This window comes from Pseudochaenichthys georgianus, chromosome 1, assembly GCF_902827115.2.
Source record: "Pseudochaenichthys georgianus chromosome 1, fPseGeo1.2, whole genome shotgun sequence".
Classification (NCBI taxonomy): Eukaryota; Metazoa; Chordata; class Actinopteri; order Perciformes; family Channichthyidae; genus Pseudochaenichthys; species Pseudochaenichthys georgianus.
The window spans coordinates 1,934,649-1,949,456 of record NC_047503.1 but is presented as its reverse complement, the minus strand read 5'-3'; the positions used below and the strand labels follow the sequence as shown (position 1 = coordinate 1,949,456).

At 41.3% G+C, this 14,808-nt stretch overlaps 1 protein-coding gene across 2 annotated transcripts; it reads right to left on the bottom strand.

The window, feature by feature from the left end:
- Positions 1-3,624: 3,624 nt before the first annotated feature.
- LOC117453521 (deoxycytidylate deaminase-like) lies at positions 3,625-13,223 on the bottom strand. Of its 2 annotated transcripts, XM_034092349.2 has the most exons (7): positions 13,038-13,223; positions 12,763-12,878; positions 12,553-12,652; positions 10,975-11,110; positions 9,306-9,422; positions 8,780-8,876; positions 3,625-4,456 (listed from the first exon to the last, which is right to left on the bottom strand). In XM_034092349.2, the coding sequence occupies exons 2-7, from the start codon at positions 12,828-12,830 to the stop codon at positions 4,372-4,374; spliced, it is 603 nt and encodes a 200-aa protein (XP_033948240.1). In that variant the 5' UTR covers positions 12,831-12,878; positions 13,038-13,223; the 3' UTR covers positions 3,625-4,371. The 2 variants fall into 2 exon arrangements, with proteins under 2 accessions (XP_033948240.1, XP_033948247.1); XM_034092356.2 differs by lacking the exon at positions 12,763-12,878.
- Positions 13,224-14,808: the final 1,585 nt, after the last annotated feature.

Here is a 14,808-nt window from a genome sequence, read left to right as displayed (position 1 = left end):
TACTCAAGCAAAAGAACCAAATCGAATAAAGCTGATTGAGAAGGAGATGAGTGTTTCAAGACTCTATGAGAGGTCTCACACTCTCTAAGGATAACTTGGATAAGGCTGAAGCAGCATTGTTGTGTTTCTGTCAAAAACAGTCTTTTCCAGAGGAAGTGGAAACTTTGAGAAGGGGAAACCTATCAAAGGAAGTAGCACACTGTATACATTGGATCCAGTGTACGAGCATGAACTGGTAGAGGCTGGAGGAAGGCTAAATAAAATGGCAATGCCTGCGGAAGCAAAGCACCCAACCATTCTTGGAAAACACCACATGTCTCTAAAACCATACTTCGAGATATTCATCAACAAGTTGGTCACAGTGGAAGGAGTCATATGTTATCCAGGTTAAGACAAACATACTGGATACCATGTTCCAATGCATTAGCCAGAAACATAATATCTGAATGTACCGTGTGCAGACGCATGCATGGAAATGCAGGAGAACAAAAAATGTCAGATCTGCCAAAAGACAGAATTACACCAGACCTACCACCATTCACATGTTGGAGTGGATCACTTTGGCCCACTGGAAGTGAAAAGAGGACGAAGCATTGTGAAACCATATGGAGTTATCTTTACCTGTCTAACAACCAGAGCGGTGCACTTGGAAGTAGCTCATTCGTTAGATGCAGATTCATGCATTAATGCCTGCAGACGTTTCATCAGCAGAAGAGGACAAGTATTGGAGACGAGGTCAGACAATGGGACTCATTTCGTTGCCACTGAAAGAGAGCTGAAGGAATCTATAAAAGAGTGGCATCTGAGCAGAATAGAACAAGCCCTCCAGCAAAAGGATGTGAAATGGACCTTCAGTCCTCCTTACGGAGCACATCATGGGAAAGACTAATCCGGCTTGTAAAGGAATTCTGCTATCCATCACAAAGCAACAAACACTTGATGACGAAAGCCTTTCAACAGTTCTGTGTGAAGTTGAAGGAATTCTCAACAGCCGACCAATAACTACAAATGACCTGGAACCTCTCTCACCAAACCATTTGCTGCAGCTCAAGGTCAAACCTTCGTTGCCCCCAGGCTTATTCCATCAGCAAGATACATACTCAAGACGCCGCTGGCGACAAGTGCAGTACATAGCTCATTTGTTTTGGACCAGGTGGATCAAAGAATATCTACCACTTTTGCAAGAAAGACAGCAATGGAATCGCATTAAAAGGAACTTCATACCTGGAGACATCGTAATAATCATGGGTTCAAATGCACCTCGTGGGTCCTGGTTAATGGCAAGAGTTATGGAGACGCGTCCTGCATCTGGAGGACGGATTCGGAGTGTTCTTCTTAAGACAAAAACCAACACGCTGGAAAGACCAATAAGCAAAATATGCCTACTGGTGCCTGCCTTAGAATAAGGAAATAACTGAAGATGGACAATTAAGACACCCTGTCTATCTCAAATAGAATATGAAGACTGACTTTGTCTGGCTCTTTTTGAATTTTGTTTATTGTTATTAAAGATGCCCATAACAATAGGGGCCGGTATGTTAGAGCCAGTCATTTGATTTGATAAGAAAGGCCACCTAATTGTGAGGTCTGTAGTCAACGCACTATAAAGGACTACAATTCCCACGGCGCCTGTTGAGAGACGCCGTCGAGGAACAGTTTTTAACCGTACTCAACTGTACTCGTAACCGTACATACAAACCGTAGAAGTACCCTTTAAGTTGTGAAGTTATAAGCATTATCACGAAAGAAAGAATACCTAAGTTGTGTTGTTTTATTTGAGTTTTGCCTATTTCTTTTGAATATTGTAAAGGCCTATTTTTCTTTGTTGCATGTGCAAAAGTTTGTTATTTTATTTTGAGCAAACACATCGCAACATCTTCTAAACCATCGGAGGCCAAGCAACACTTCAAACTGTGAGTACTTTAAGGAAAGAAACGAGTTAGAACTGTCTGTTTAAGGCGTCTCGTGGCTTGGTGGAAAAACAAGGAAGGAAGCCACGACATCAGTGTTTTTCAAAGTGGAGGCCCCGACCCCCCGGGGGGCCGCCAGGGGCCGCCAGGGTGGAAAGGGGAATTTTTTTCTTTTTTTAAAGTTACATTTTTTTTTTTTTTAGATGTTATTAATAACTGCATATCTATCAATCTATGTGTCCTTTGATGCCAATCTTTTAATAATTTTTTTTATTTTATTTTTTGTTTTTAAATCCGCCCTTCAAGCCAATCAGAATCGAGCTGCCGCTACTGAGAGTGAAACTGAGTATCTGCTCAGCTTTTGGAGCAAGTGAATATTTCGCTCTGCAGCTGGATGAGAGCATGGATGTAGAAAATATTGTTGTTTATATATATGAATATACATATGTTTATTGTTAATATTACTGTTGAATATTATATATAAATAGCTTTCAAAAATGCTAAAAATATGTTAATTGTTAATATTACTGTTCAAAATTATATAATATTATAAAGACAGAAATCACTTTAAAAATGCTTTAAAATATATTTACTGTTGATATTACTCTTTAATATTGTGTTAAGAATGTTTATAACAGAAGACACAATCAATGTAATGAATCACAAACAAAAGATAAATAAAAAAAAATTAGAAGAATAACTGATTATTAATTATTAATACAAATATATATTAAGACAATGTATTAAGCTGTATGATTAATTTGTCATATTTTCCATCATAATGTACTCATCATTAAAAAAAAAAAATTGCAACAGGGGGGTCCCCGCCAGACGATAATGCTATATGGGATCCTTGGCATGGCAACGTTTGGGAACCCCTGACCTAGAAGACTGACAATCATGTTATCTCGATTTTAATGAACCCTGTGAAGAGTTCTACTCGGTTCTCTTCCATGATTTGGAGACATTGGCGCAGCAGCCTCTCCAGACAGTGAGCATGTGTGGCTCGCTGTAATTGGACTTTTTGTTTTGTATTTAGATCTTATTTATTGATATGTATCTTGTCATTTTGTATGTGATATGGACCTTGAGTCTGAAATAAAGATTGAATTATTATTATGCAGTTAAACTGATCAACCTTTAAGTAAATAAAACAATTTTTTAAAACATTATTTTCTGAAAGTGTTCCTGGTATCAGTCATGTTAAAGGTCTACACAACACAACCGGTTGATTCATAATTTGACCAAAAACATCCATGAAAATGTGTTTTGAATGTGACGCATGTATCATTTCATTATAGAAACCCTTTTATCTATTACATCATAAATGGAATTTAAATAATAAACACAGTGGACATTAGATCATTCCGTCCAAATGTTTTATTGACTTCAACTGAGAGCTGACAAGGAATGAAGGTCTGGAGACACAGAATGTTATGAAGACAAACATTAGCTTCCAAAGTTAACAGCATGTTAGTTTTCATCTACAATATTATGACCCATAGGAAAGACATGTTTGTTGGTACCAGGAAAGAAACATCACAAATACATTGTTATAGAGCATCTGCAGACTTGTGTTACAATATAAAATGGAAAAACATTTAAAATAAAAAAAAACATGTTATAAAAGAAGAGCAACATCTTTCAGAAAACCATTGTAAAATGGTCACTAAAACAAAGATCCATATCCCTCCACAGGGACTATCTTAAAAAATAAAATAAAAACCGCACACGGTAACATATTCATAGTGTTGAGATTCATGCATTCATTGAAGGCTTCACTCATGGGATGGAGATCTCATGAGTGAAGAAGGACCGTGTTAATATTAGAATAATTAGGGCGTGCACAAAGCAGCTGCATCGATCCGTGCAATCTGGAAAAGAGGTTTTATTTTGTTATTGAATAAAATATTTTATTGGAAATACAGCTACCAGACCATTGGCCTGCTGCCAAAGCCTCCTGGAGCTGCAGAGAACCCTTTTTAGAGGTTTGCTTTAACTTTTCATATTTGACTTGGCAGTAGAGTGGAGTCGAGTGAATGTCAAGGCGACTCTATACTAATCGGGAACCTTGCCTGAAGGACTGTTGGTTTGCCCTTGTGTAGGCAGCCATGACAAGATCTGATTGACAACACTAAAGATTTGAAAGGAAACACTAAAGAAAGTGTATGTCCTTGTGTATGCCCAAACCCAAAGGGAGTTCAAAGAAGAAAGTGTGAAAACAGCATTGAAAGTCCTTCTGCTACACACATCCACAAAGGATGAGCATCAAATTAAACTATCTTGAGTATCCGGTTAATCAAAATATCAAAAAGATGCCAAAGTCGAGGTATCCTTCAGGTTTCCTTTGGACAAAGCAGGGGCCAAGAAAAAAAGGCATCAAAGTCCCTTTCAATTTCGTCAGACTCCCTCTTCTTCCTCGCCTCATTCAGGAGCTCCCCAAGGTGAGCCTTTTGCTTTTTCACTTGGTAGCACTGTTCAGCATTCCAGCGTGGTTAATGGAATTAAAATCAATGACAATCTGAGTCCTCTTGGGCTTGAACTGCCTGCCAAGAGAAAGAGAAAAAACAACGCTCAGGGTATGAACACACAAAGACACTTCGTAAAAACATGCTGGATGAAAGTTCCTTGTTTATTCAAGTCATTCCTGTCCCCCAAACACGGGGCACTTTCACAAGGTTTGGGCAAGTTGAAAACAGAAAGAAGTGAGAGAGCAAGAGACAGACACCAGATCAGGCGTGGCTGCAAAGCCATATAAAACATGTCAGTAAATACCCCACTGCACTGAAACATTGACTTGAATTAAATTAATTATGTCAACAAATGTCACTTAATATTATTGCTTTCAACCAAGCCAATACAGTAATTGGAAATCTGTTGACATGATATGTTTAATTAAAGTCAACATTTCAGTTTTAACAGTGTGTTGAATGTCCAAAGCTTCTATGCATCACAAAATGGCTAAAAATAAACGACAGCAACGTCATCACGTCTCAAAAATCCGCCTTTAGCTCAGCGGTTGTGATGTGCATCCATGAGACTGCTTTTATTTAACCCGTTAAATCCCAAGCCTGTTTTTCAGGTGTCGAAAATGACATTCCCAGAACAAATGACATTACTTATAATAATACATTACATTTATAAAATGCTTTTCCTGGTGCTCAAAGCGCTTACAAGCAAGTACAACAAAACAACAAAAGTAGAAAGTGCTAAGCTAGGTGGAATAAGGGCGAGGGGTTAGTGGATTAAGAGTTGAAGGCAAGCGTGAAAAGGTGAATTTTGAGGGATTGTTTGAATGATGTGAGAGTGTTGACGGATCTGACGTGGCTGGGGAGAGGGTTCCAGAGTGTGGGGGAGGCTGCAGTGAAGGCCCTGTCACCCCAGGTCCGGAGCTTTGTCCTGATGGGCTGCAGTAGGTTAGCTTCAGCAGACCTGAGGCGACGGGTGGGGGTGTGTCGTTGGATGAGGTCACAGAGGTAGGGGGGGGTCAAGGTTGTTGAGGGATTTGAAAGTGAAAAGTAATATTTTAAAGTCAATGCTGTGTTTGATGGGGAGCCAGTGGAGGTCATGGAGGATAGGGGTGATGTGTTCGGAGCGTCGGGTGGAGGTGAGCAAGCGGGCAGCTGAGTTTTGGACATATTGAAGTTTTTTTAGTGTGAATGCAGGTGATCCAAAATGCTGTTGCAGTAATCCAGTCGGGATGTTATGAAGGCATGGATCAGAGTTTCAACAGCGGTCGATGAGAGGGAGGGTCTGATGCGGGCGATGTTCTTTAAATGGAAGAAAGCGTTTTTGTGACCTGGTTGATGTGAGGGAGGAAAGTGAGGGTGGGGTCAAGGATGATGCCAAGGTTAGGGGTGTGGATGGGTTGACAATGGAGCCATCGATGGTAAGTAGGGATGTAACGATATACCGAATATCGCGGTAAATAAACGTCCCAATACTGTCGTGAGACTGACAGAATCTACCGCGATTTTTTTTGTTTTAAACCTTTATTCAACCAGGTGGTCCCATTGAGATCATCGATCTCTTTTTCAAGAGAGACCTGTCCAACATGGCAGCAAGTAGGTTACAACATGAACATAAAACAACAGATAACACAAAAGGACATCATATTTACAGGGCTACATGTACATACCTAGAGACATTGACAAGTACCAACAGTATATGTATATCTCGCCCTGTCAATAAGCCTCACCTTCTTGGCAAAAACTGTATTGTTTTTGAAGTGGTGGAGAGACAATGCACAGTTTGACCCACTGCTGTCACCCATGGCCAAAGCATATCTCTCCGTCCCACTGAGGTGGCGTTAGCCTTTTCACTGTCCGTCATTTTGACAGAAAGGATCGTAAAATATCCGTCATAATCCCTTATTACCCGTCGGGTCTGAACAGAGAGAGAGAGCACGCTCGTGAACTGTCAACGGGGGGGGGGGGGGCGGTGTTATGCCGCGTGTGCATGCACCTCCCGGGAGCGCACACAGCGTGAAGCAAAACCTCCCAGACATGTATTGATCTGTACGGCAAAGTACGGTTTGGAAACTATATCATTTCCTTTTGGAGGGCATGCATAACACGGCATAACACCAGAGCCTCGCTGCGGGGAACCGTTGGCGCTGTTCCGAGTTGAGTTTGTTCTAATCTGTCAAAATGACAGACTGCTTTCAGATGTGTCCGTCATTGTTAAATAAAATATTCGGTTAACGCGACCACTGCTGTCCCAGCAACATCAGTACCAGCAACATCTGTACCAAGCGAGAGAGTTTTTTCCAGAGCAGGGGATATTGTAAATGCCCAAACATCCCAGCTTATAAATACCTGGAAATGTGGACATTCTCATATTCCTAAAAACCTGTCTGATGATGCCGAGTGAGTCACTAGTGAGTTTGAGTTGAGTTGAGTTACTTGAAAAACTAAAGTGAAACTTTGTGCCTACTTTGTTTGGTAGTACTATAGGTACAAAAACACTGGTTTTCTTGTTCCAGTCTGTTACTGTCACTTTGTTTGACACTTTAAAATACTGCTATCCTACTAAAATGCTGTACAAATCAGATTTATTATGTAATAAAGAAACATTTTTCGAGTACATTTTTTTTATTCAATATCGCGATAAATACCGTACTGTGGACTTGTTATCGCGATATTATCGTACCGTGCGTTTTTGGTATCGTTACATCCCTAATGGTAAGAGAAAAATCTTGGGTTGAGTGAGTTTGGTGGGCCAATGATTATAAGTTCCGATTTGTCACAGTTAAGTTTTAGAAAATTGTTTTGCATCCAAATTGTAATGTCAGTGAGGCAGGTGCTGAGCTGGGAGTGTGTGGTTGGAGAAATTGATTTTGTTGAGAGGTTGAGCTGTGTGTCATCAGCATAACAGTGGAACTGGAGTTGGTGTTGACGGAGGATTTGTCCAATTGGGAGGATGCAGATGATGAACAGAAGGGGACCAAGTACAGAACCCTGAGGGACGCCATGACAGGAGATGTGGGGGATTTGGAGTTGTTAATGGAGATGAATTGATGTCCGTCAGAGAGATAGGATTTAAACTAGGAAAGGGCAGTACCGGTAATGCCAATGGAAGACTGGAGGCGGTTGATGAGGATGGAATGGTTGATCGTGTCAAATGCGGCTGTTAGGTCATGGAGAATGAGAATTGAGAGGGAACCAGAGTCAGCAGAGAGGAGAATGTCGTTGGTCACCTTGAGTAGGGCAGATTATGTGCTGTGGCGAGTACGGAAACCAGATTGAAAATGTTCATGAAGGTTATTGCAGTCCAGATGGGATTTTAGTTGGGAGGCAACAGTTCACTCCAGAATTTTTGACAGGAATGGAAGGTTAGAGATGGGCCGGTAGTTATTGAGGGAATCAGGGTTGAGACCAGGTTTTTTGAGTATGGGAGTGACAGCAGCGAGTTTCAGAGCAGGGGGGACGAGTCCAGTGGACAGAGAGGAGTTAATGACTGTGGTGATAAGATGAGTGAGTTGGGGGAGGCAGGCCTTGACAAGGGTAGAGGGCATGGGGTCCAGGATGGAAGTTGAGGTATTCATGCCGGTGACTTGGGCAACTATGTCCGGTGAGGTGAGTGAAAACCACACTTGGATGATGGGATAGTAGACTAAAAGCTTTAGGAATCCAAACTATAACATAATAAGTACCCTGTATCAAGATTGATGCAAAACAAGTGACATTTGCAGGGCTGCACATAACTGGTGCGCCAAAAAAAGAGCACTGGATCATTTGAAAAAAGGCGCATTTGCGCACCAACATAGAGAGAGAGAGAAAAGAGAGAAATTTGCGAGTTGCATAAGAACCGGTAAGATAGCGGGCTTTCCCACACAGACTTTACTTGGGCGGGCCGCCCAGGTATATTAACGGCCGCTAAAGTATAATCCGCGAGCCATTTAGGTTTAATTTTTTTAACGTCCGCGAGCACGACGGCATGTGCGATCCCTCACTCTACCCCTCTCTATCGCGTGAAGGGTCTGCTGTATGCGCGCCGCACAGTAACCCTGCTGCGTGCTCACTAGCGCACCTATATATATATATAAATATATCTACCGTGAGTTAAGTGCGTTAGCACTAAAATGTGTTATATGACGCATTAATAGGTTGTTAAATGTTAAGAAGCCCCGACACAGTTTATAAAAAAAAAGCCCATAGCCCCCGACTAACGATAACTTTTTATTTCTGCCGATTGCATTCACGCTTCAAAGATCGCAGGCTTTGCAATTTGATTATCGCATCATTTAAAATCGCGATTTTGATTTAAAATCGATTAATCGTTCAGCCCTAGTATGTGGGTGTAAACCCCTTGACCTTGGGTAATAAAGAATAATAAAAATAGAGCCAACACTTCCAATTGTTCCTCACCTGTATTGTATGCCTGCCAAACCCATCAGCCTTCTGGAGGCGGTCATCTCCGGTGAGTCATGGTACTTATCAGAAAGATAGACCACTTCCTTAATACCTGAATAAATAAAAGACCTTTGTTACTCTTTTTAGCCACAGAATTGTCTATCATCCTGCATATGCTAATCAACACAATTATGCTAATTGTGCAAATTGCCCAACATATGCAAGTTAGCATCCGGCAGTTTCTATATGATATTCATTGCTATCGGGATGTTAAGAGCATTCCATGGAATATAACAAAAAGTGTATCTCGAGCCGGTTTCTGAAACTTATCTACCCCACCTTTAAAATGTAAAAAATGTAAATCATGCTAAATATTCACAATCTTAATATGTAGTGTAATAATCTTGATTATTATTGGCCGTAGTTGTGCAGACCTACGTGCAAGTTTCATCACTTGTACAACAGACTGGAAGGTAGTGAGTGAGTGAGTGAGTGAGTGAGTGAGTGAGTGAGTGAGTGAGTGAGTGTAGCAGGGACCCACCAGCCTGGATGATCAGCTTGGCACACTCGTTGCAGGGGAACAGAGCCACGTACATGGAGCAGCCCTTCACATCAGCGCTGTTCTTGTTCATGATGGCGTTGAGCTCTGCGTGACACACTGCGGGACAGAGCAGCACATTAATAACGTTTTATTGCTTTACATTTATTAAGGTTGTTTTGCAAACAAGCCAAAAATACTCAGATCTACATGAATGTGCCCTAGGATGGTGTGAAATGAAGGAATAAGACAAACCTTTATTGATCCCTACAGGGACATTCAGGTGATTAAAGTTCAACACGGTTTGAGGAAGTTGGAAACACAGAACAGGGCAGGTACAAGTTCACACAAGACTAATAAGAAAACAAAATATAATAAAGTAATAGTGTAAAATAAAAACACAACTATTGAATAAGGTGAAACTGTTTAGATATATATACAAGATATATTAAGAATAATTTGAATAACTATATTGAAATGTATATTGGTGCAGGCTGCTAAATTATACAATAATACAACCAGTTGACATGCATTGTACATTTGGTCGGAGCGAGAGATTATTTTCTACCAAAGACTGAAGGAGGAGTTCATTATGAGTGGGGGAAGATGTAGAGTACTTAAATGCTCTCTATCCCACCCTATACAGAGCACTATGGGAGGAGGGAAGAGAAACAGAAAAAGAGAGAAATAATAAGTAGAACGAGAGAGCATGTGAAAAACAGAGAAACAGACAGTTCTCCATTCTTTACCCTCTACCACCCACTACAGGCCATGCAGAGAACTCAGCAGCAGAGGATGGCCAAACAATGCTCGAGTGTTTTCTGCTCTCCAAAGCCTTTCAATTAGACCAGCGGTTTAAGTGAGAGGCGCGCCTCCCCTGGGGGGCGCCAGAGAGCTTCAGGAGAGGCGCAGCGTGAAAAGTTGTGTCTCATCGGACATTTATGAGAGAAATCCCTAATGTCCGAGTAGACGGAACTGAAGGAATGCGGTATTTGCGGTCTACACTGACAGAGAAGAGACTGTCAGTGCGGCTGTACTCAGCATTGAATCAACACGCACTAAAGCTGTTGATCTTAATACGTTTGTGAGGCGTTTTGCTGAACAAGATGGTAATCGTCGCATTCAGCTGTAATAGGCATGCCAACTTGATGCTCTGCTCACGGATGACTCGATGAGAATAACAAACTGTTAAGATGATGACCTACGTGTGTAAATATATTTTTTTCTTTGAGGGGGTCTGCCCCCAAAAAACTGTTTGAAGTCCTGAGAAAGTCAAATAAGACTGTGTATAAAACTACACTGCCCAGCCAAAAGAAAGTAACCACTTTGATTTAACTAGGCCAGTAGGTAAGGGCTTTCCACTGGATCATAATATCCCTGCATTATAGCAACAACAACAACAATAATGATAATAGCAATAATAATAATTGGGAGGGGTGGCGCGGCGGTTCTTATGTTCTCTGAGGGGAGGCTCACCTTCCCACACGTTGAAAACCCCTGAATTAGACTAAGTCCTCCCACACAATGTAAAAGGAATTATTTGGACTTCTGTGCCGTGGTGGATGCCACTAGAGGAATGTTGTCCTATGTGTGGAACTCTTCTTCTTGATTTAATTTTTTTTTTTTAAATCTAAAAAAGTTAAGCCGAAAGCAGAAATGTGCTGGTCCTCACCATAAGGGTACTTGGTGTCCAGACGGTTGTCAGCAGAGCGGGACCACGGCAGCAGGTCATCGTCACAGCCGTTTGGCATGCCATTGTAACCAATGCCAACTATCTTATTCTCCTGGTTCACGATACACGCCCCCACCTGCAGAGGGATAGATCATTTTATGGCGCAGAAACAGTTTTTTAATAAATTGTTATTATTATTGTAAAAATCCGTTGATCACGGGCTCCGAATATACATATAGACAAACCATGGGTCAAAGGAGGGGGGCGATGTTGATAAGGATTGGCTTAGGGTGGCTGTCATCATGTCTATGCTTTTACATTTATATTCGATTTAATATTTAATAAGTACTCTTATCTTATCACACGTATCAACCAATGAGAGCATAGGGGGCGGGCCTTAGACTGCTGCAGTGCTCACATGCACGGAAACAGAAAGCAGTGGCGGGGACAGAAACATGGAGGAAGGTACCGAACTCTGACATGGGCATTTTACATCTCTTCAGACGGAGGGGCTCATAGAACCAGAGTTATTTGAACCACTGCAAAGTTTAGTTATCTCTGGACTCTGAGGGGAACTTCTAGAACAAGCTAGAGAAACATTAATGCCCTGGCAGTGGCAAATAGCTTGGGTTTATATTTGATTACATTAATTAATGTTGAGATTTACAAGTAGTATTTTAACTGCTGGGGAATACTGCTGTTAAAAAGCACCTTACTTTTTGTAAGTGTTTGCAAACCAAATTGTATTACACTTTGTTCATATAGCAGTACTTTTAAAATAAAAGTAGGCGATTCACTACTTTTGAATTCATTATTGAATTTTGCGATTAATCGCAGAAAATCATGCGATTAATCGTGATTAAAAATTCCAAAGTGTAGCAATTTGGAATGAAGTATTATTATTGCACATAGTGACTTAAAGATTCCCGTTGCAGCAATGGATGGACTACACTGGCTCCCCGTGGAACTGAGGATCGAATTCAAGGTCTCCGTCCTCACCCACCAGTGTGTCCATGGAACTGCCCCTCCCTACCTCAAGGAACTCCTCACCCCCCATACCTCCTTGCGGACCACCCGTTCCAGCAACTCCAATTTCCTCAAACCCCCCAGGACTAAGCTCCGTACTATGGGAGACCGGGCCTTCTGCTCGGCTGCTCCCAGCCTGTGGAATGCTCTCCCCGACCACATGAGAGCACCACAGACCGTGGAGGCTTTTAAAAAAGGCCTCAAAACCCATCTCTTCAAAAGAGCCTTTGCCTAGACATTTTTATGACCCTTTTATTTATTTTTCTACCGTGTTGTGTAATGTTTATTTATACTGTTCATGCTCACTACTTGTAGCACTTCGGGATTTGAATTCAAATATGAAGTGCTTTATAAATGGAACCCATTATTATTATTAACTAGGAGTAGCAGCCAGTAGTAATACAAATGTTAGCAAAACATATTGCAGAGAAGTGTTGTTGTCATAGTCTTCGTTTGTGTATACACACACACACGCGCACGAGAAAAAGAGATATTTGATCTCAAGGGACAATCTGGATAAATAAAGGTTTGAAATGAAATGAAAAAACACACCTGTGAGCTTGGGTCTTTGCTCCTCTGCGCTGACAGAAAGGCTACAGCCATGAAGTACTCTGGCCATTCCAGATAGTCTTCCCTCTTCCTGGTTGTGTCGCTACAAACAATCAAAAACAATTAAACTTAATTTTGTTGTTCTCCTTGAACACAAGACCAACATTTTGTTGAGACTTTTTTTGAGCAGTGACTCATCGTGTACACACCTACCTATAGTTTACATGTTTAAGAACAAACAGTATGCACGTATGCGTGTCTGCTTTAAAAAAATAGGACATTATTGGCTTCCTCAATCATTTCCCCCACGGTGGAAAAAGTGTCCCCACCTATTTTCAAAACAAAGTGCAAGCATGCGATGAATCATTGAATGACTGAAGTGTACATGTGTAGCATATACTGAGGCATGCACATGCCAAATGACTGCGTCTCTTCTCCTGGGCTTGTTGTGGCTCATCTCAGAGAGCACCAACAGTTTGACCACTCACCCGTTCAGAGGAGCGGCTCTCTGCTCCTCATGTTCGGCCATAGTCTTCCGGTGCTGGACCCTCACAGTCTGGTTCTCTCTCTGGGCTGTTGGCTGCTGGCTGTTAGCTGACCCGTAGTTTAGCAGCGCCAGAGAGGTACACGTGACATTCACTGAACAGGAAGAAATCTCCCGCGCTGTGGATGAAACTTTTAAGCCCCGCCTTATGACTTCCGGGACATTTCTCTCTTCTTCTTCTTCTCTCGGTTTTTGGCGGATTGCAAACAACTTTACCGCAAACCGCCACCCTACTGTACATTAGTGTGAATCATCATATCATTCCACCTCTTAAGACTTCACAGAAGCGGGTATAGATCTACAGTTCTGCTGGGTGCCTGCACATGAGGGGGGAAGGGAACGAGTGTGCTGATAAATTAGCAAAAAGTGCATACAAAAGGAAATAACATTACCAGTTTCAACTTGGAGAAGGAGAAGGAAAAGCAGTAATTAAGAAAAAGGGACGGAGATCTGCAGAAAAGGTGGGAGAAAGACCAGAAAGGCAAAGAGTATCATAAAGTTCAAAAGACAATCACACTTAATATTTATAAAGAAAGAAACAGAAGGGAGGAAATCATGATAGAGGGTGTCGCTTTTTTCTCATACTGATATTCTGAACAATCTGTGCTGTTGTATTTGCCTGTAAAGTGTCCTCTACTGTAGCAGTAGCGTAACCACCACCAGTTTACTCACTGGCCCACCCTGAGAAAGCTTCGGTGTCATTTAAAAAAAAAAAAAATGTATTCACCCATTGAGAATATCCAAGAATTCAAAGTGAAATTCAAGTGAACAAATATCGAATTTAATTAATGTTGTATGTGTTTTGTCCTCTGAACCGAACTCATTTACGGTAACTGATTGTTGGTTCCGGCGCGTGCCATAATAACGTGAGAGAGGCAGAGAGCTGCCTGCAAAATAAATGATGTTCACTAATGAACTTTGTTTTTTTTTTAAAAAGCCATTTTTGGACCAGGTGGATCAAAGAATATCTACCACTTTTGCAAGAAAGACAGCAATGGAATCGCATTAAAAGGAACTTCATACCTGGAGACATCGTAATAATCATGGGTTCAAATGCACCTCGTGGGTCCTGGTTAATGGCAAGAGTTATGGAGCGCTGCATCTGGAGGACGGATTCGGAGTGTTCTTCTTAAGACAAAAACCAACACGCTGGAAAGACCAATAAGCAAAATATGCCTACTGGTGCCTGCCTTAGAATAAGGAAATAACTGAAGATGGACAATTAAGACACCCTGTCTATCTCAAATAGAATATGAAGACTGACTTTGTCTGGCTTTTTGAATTTTGTTTATTGTTATTAAAGATGCCCATAACAATAGGGGCCGGTATGTTAGAGCCAGTCATTTGATTTGATAAGAAAGGCCACCTAATTGTGAGGTCTGTAGTCAACGCACTATAAAGGACTACAATTCCCACGCGCCTGTTGAGAGACGCCGTCGAGGAACAGTTTTTAACCGTACTCAACTGTACTCGTAACCGTACATACAAACCGTAGAAGTACCCTTTAAGTTGTGAAGTTATAAGCATTATCACGAAAGAAAGAATACCTAAGTTGTGTTGTTTTATTTGAGTTTTGCCTATTTCTTTTGAATATTGTAAAGGCCTATTTTTCTTTGTTGCATGTGCAAAAGTTTGTTATTTTATTTTGAGCAAACACATCGCAACATCTTCTAAACCATCGGAGGCCAAGCAACACTTCAAACTGTGAGTACTTT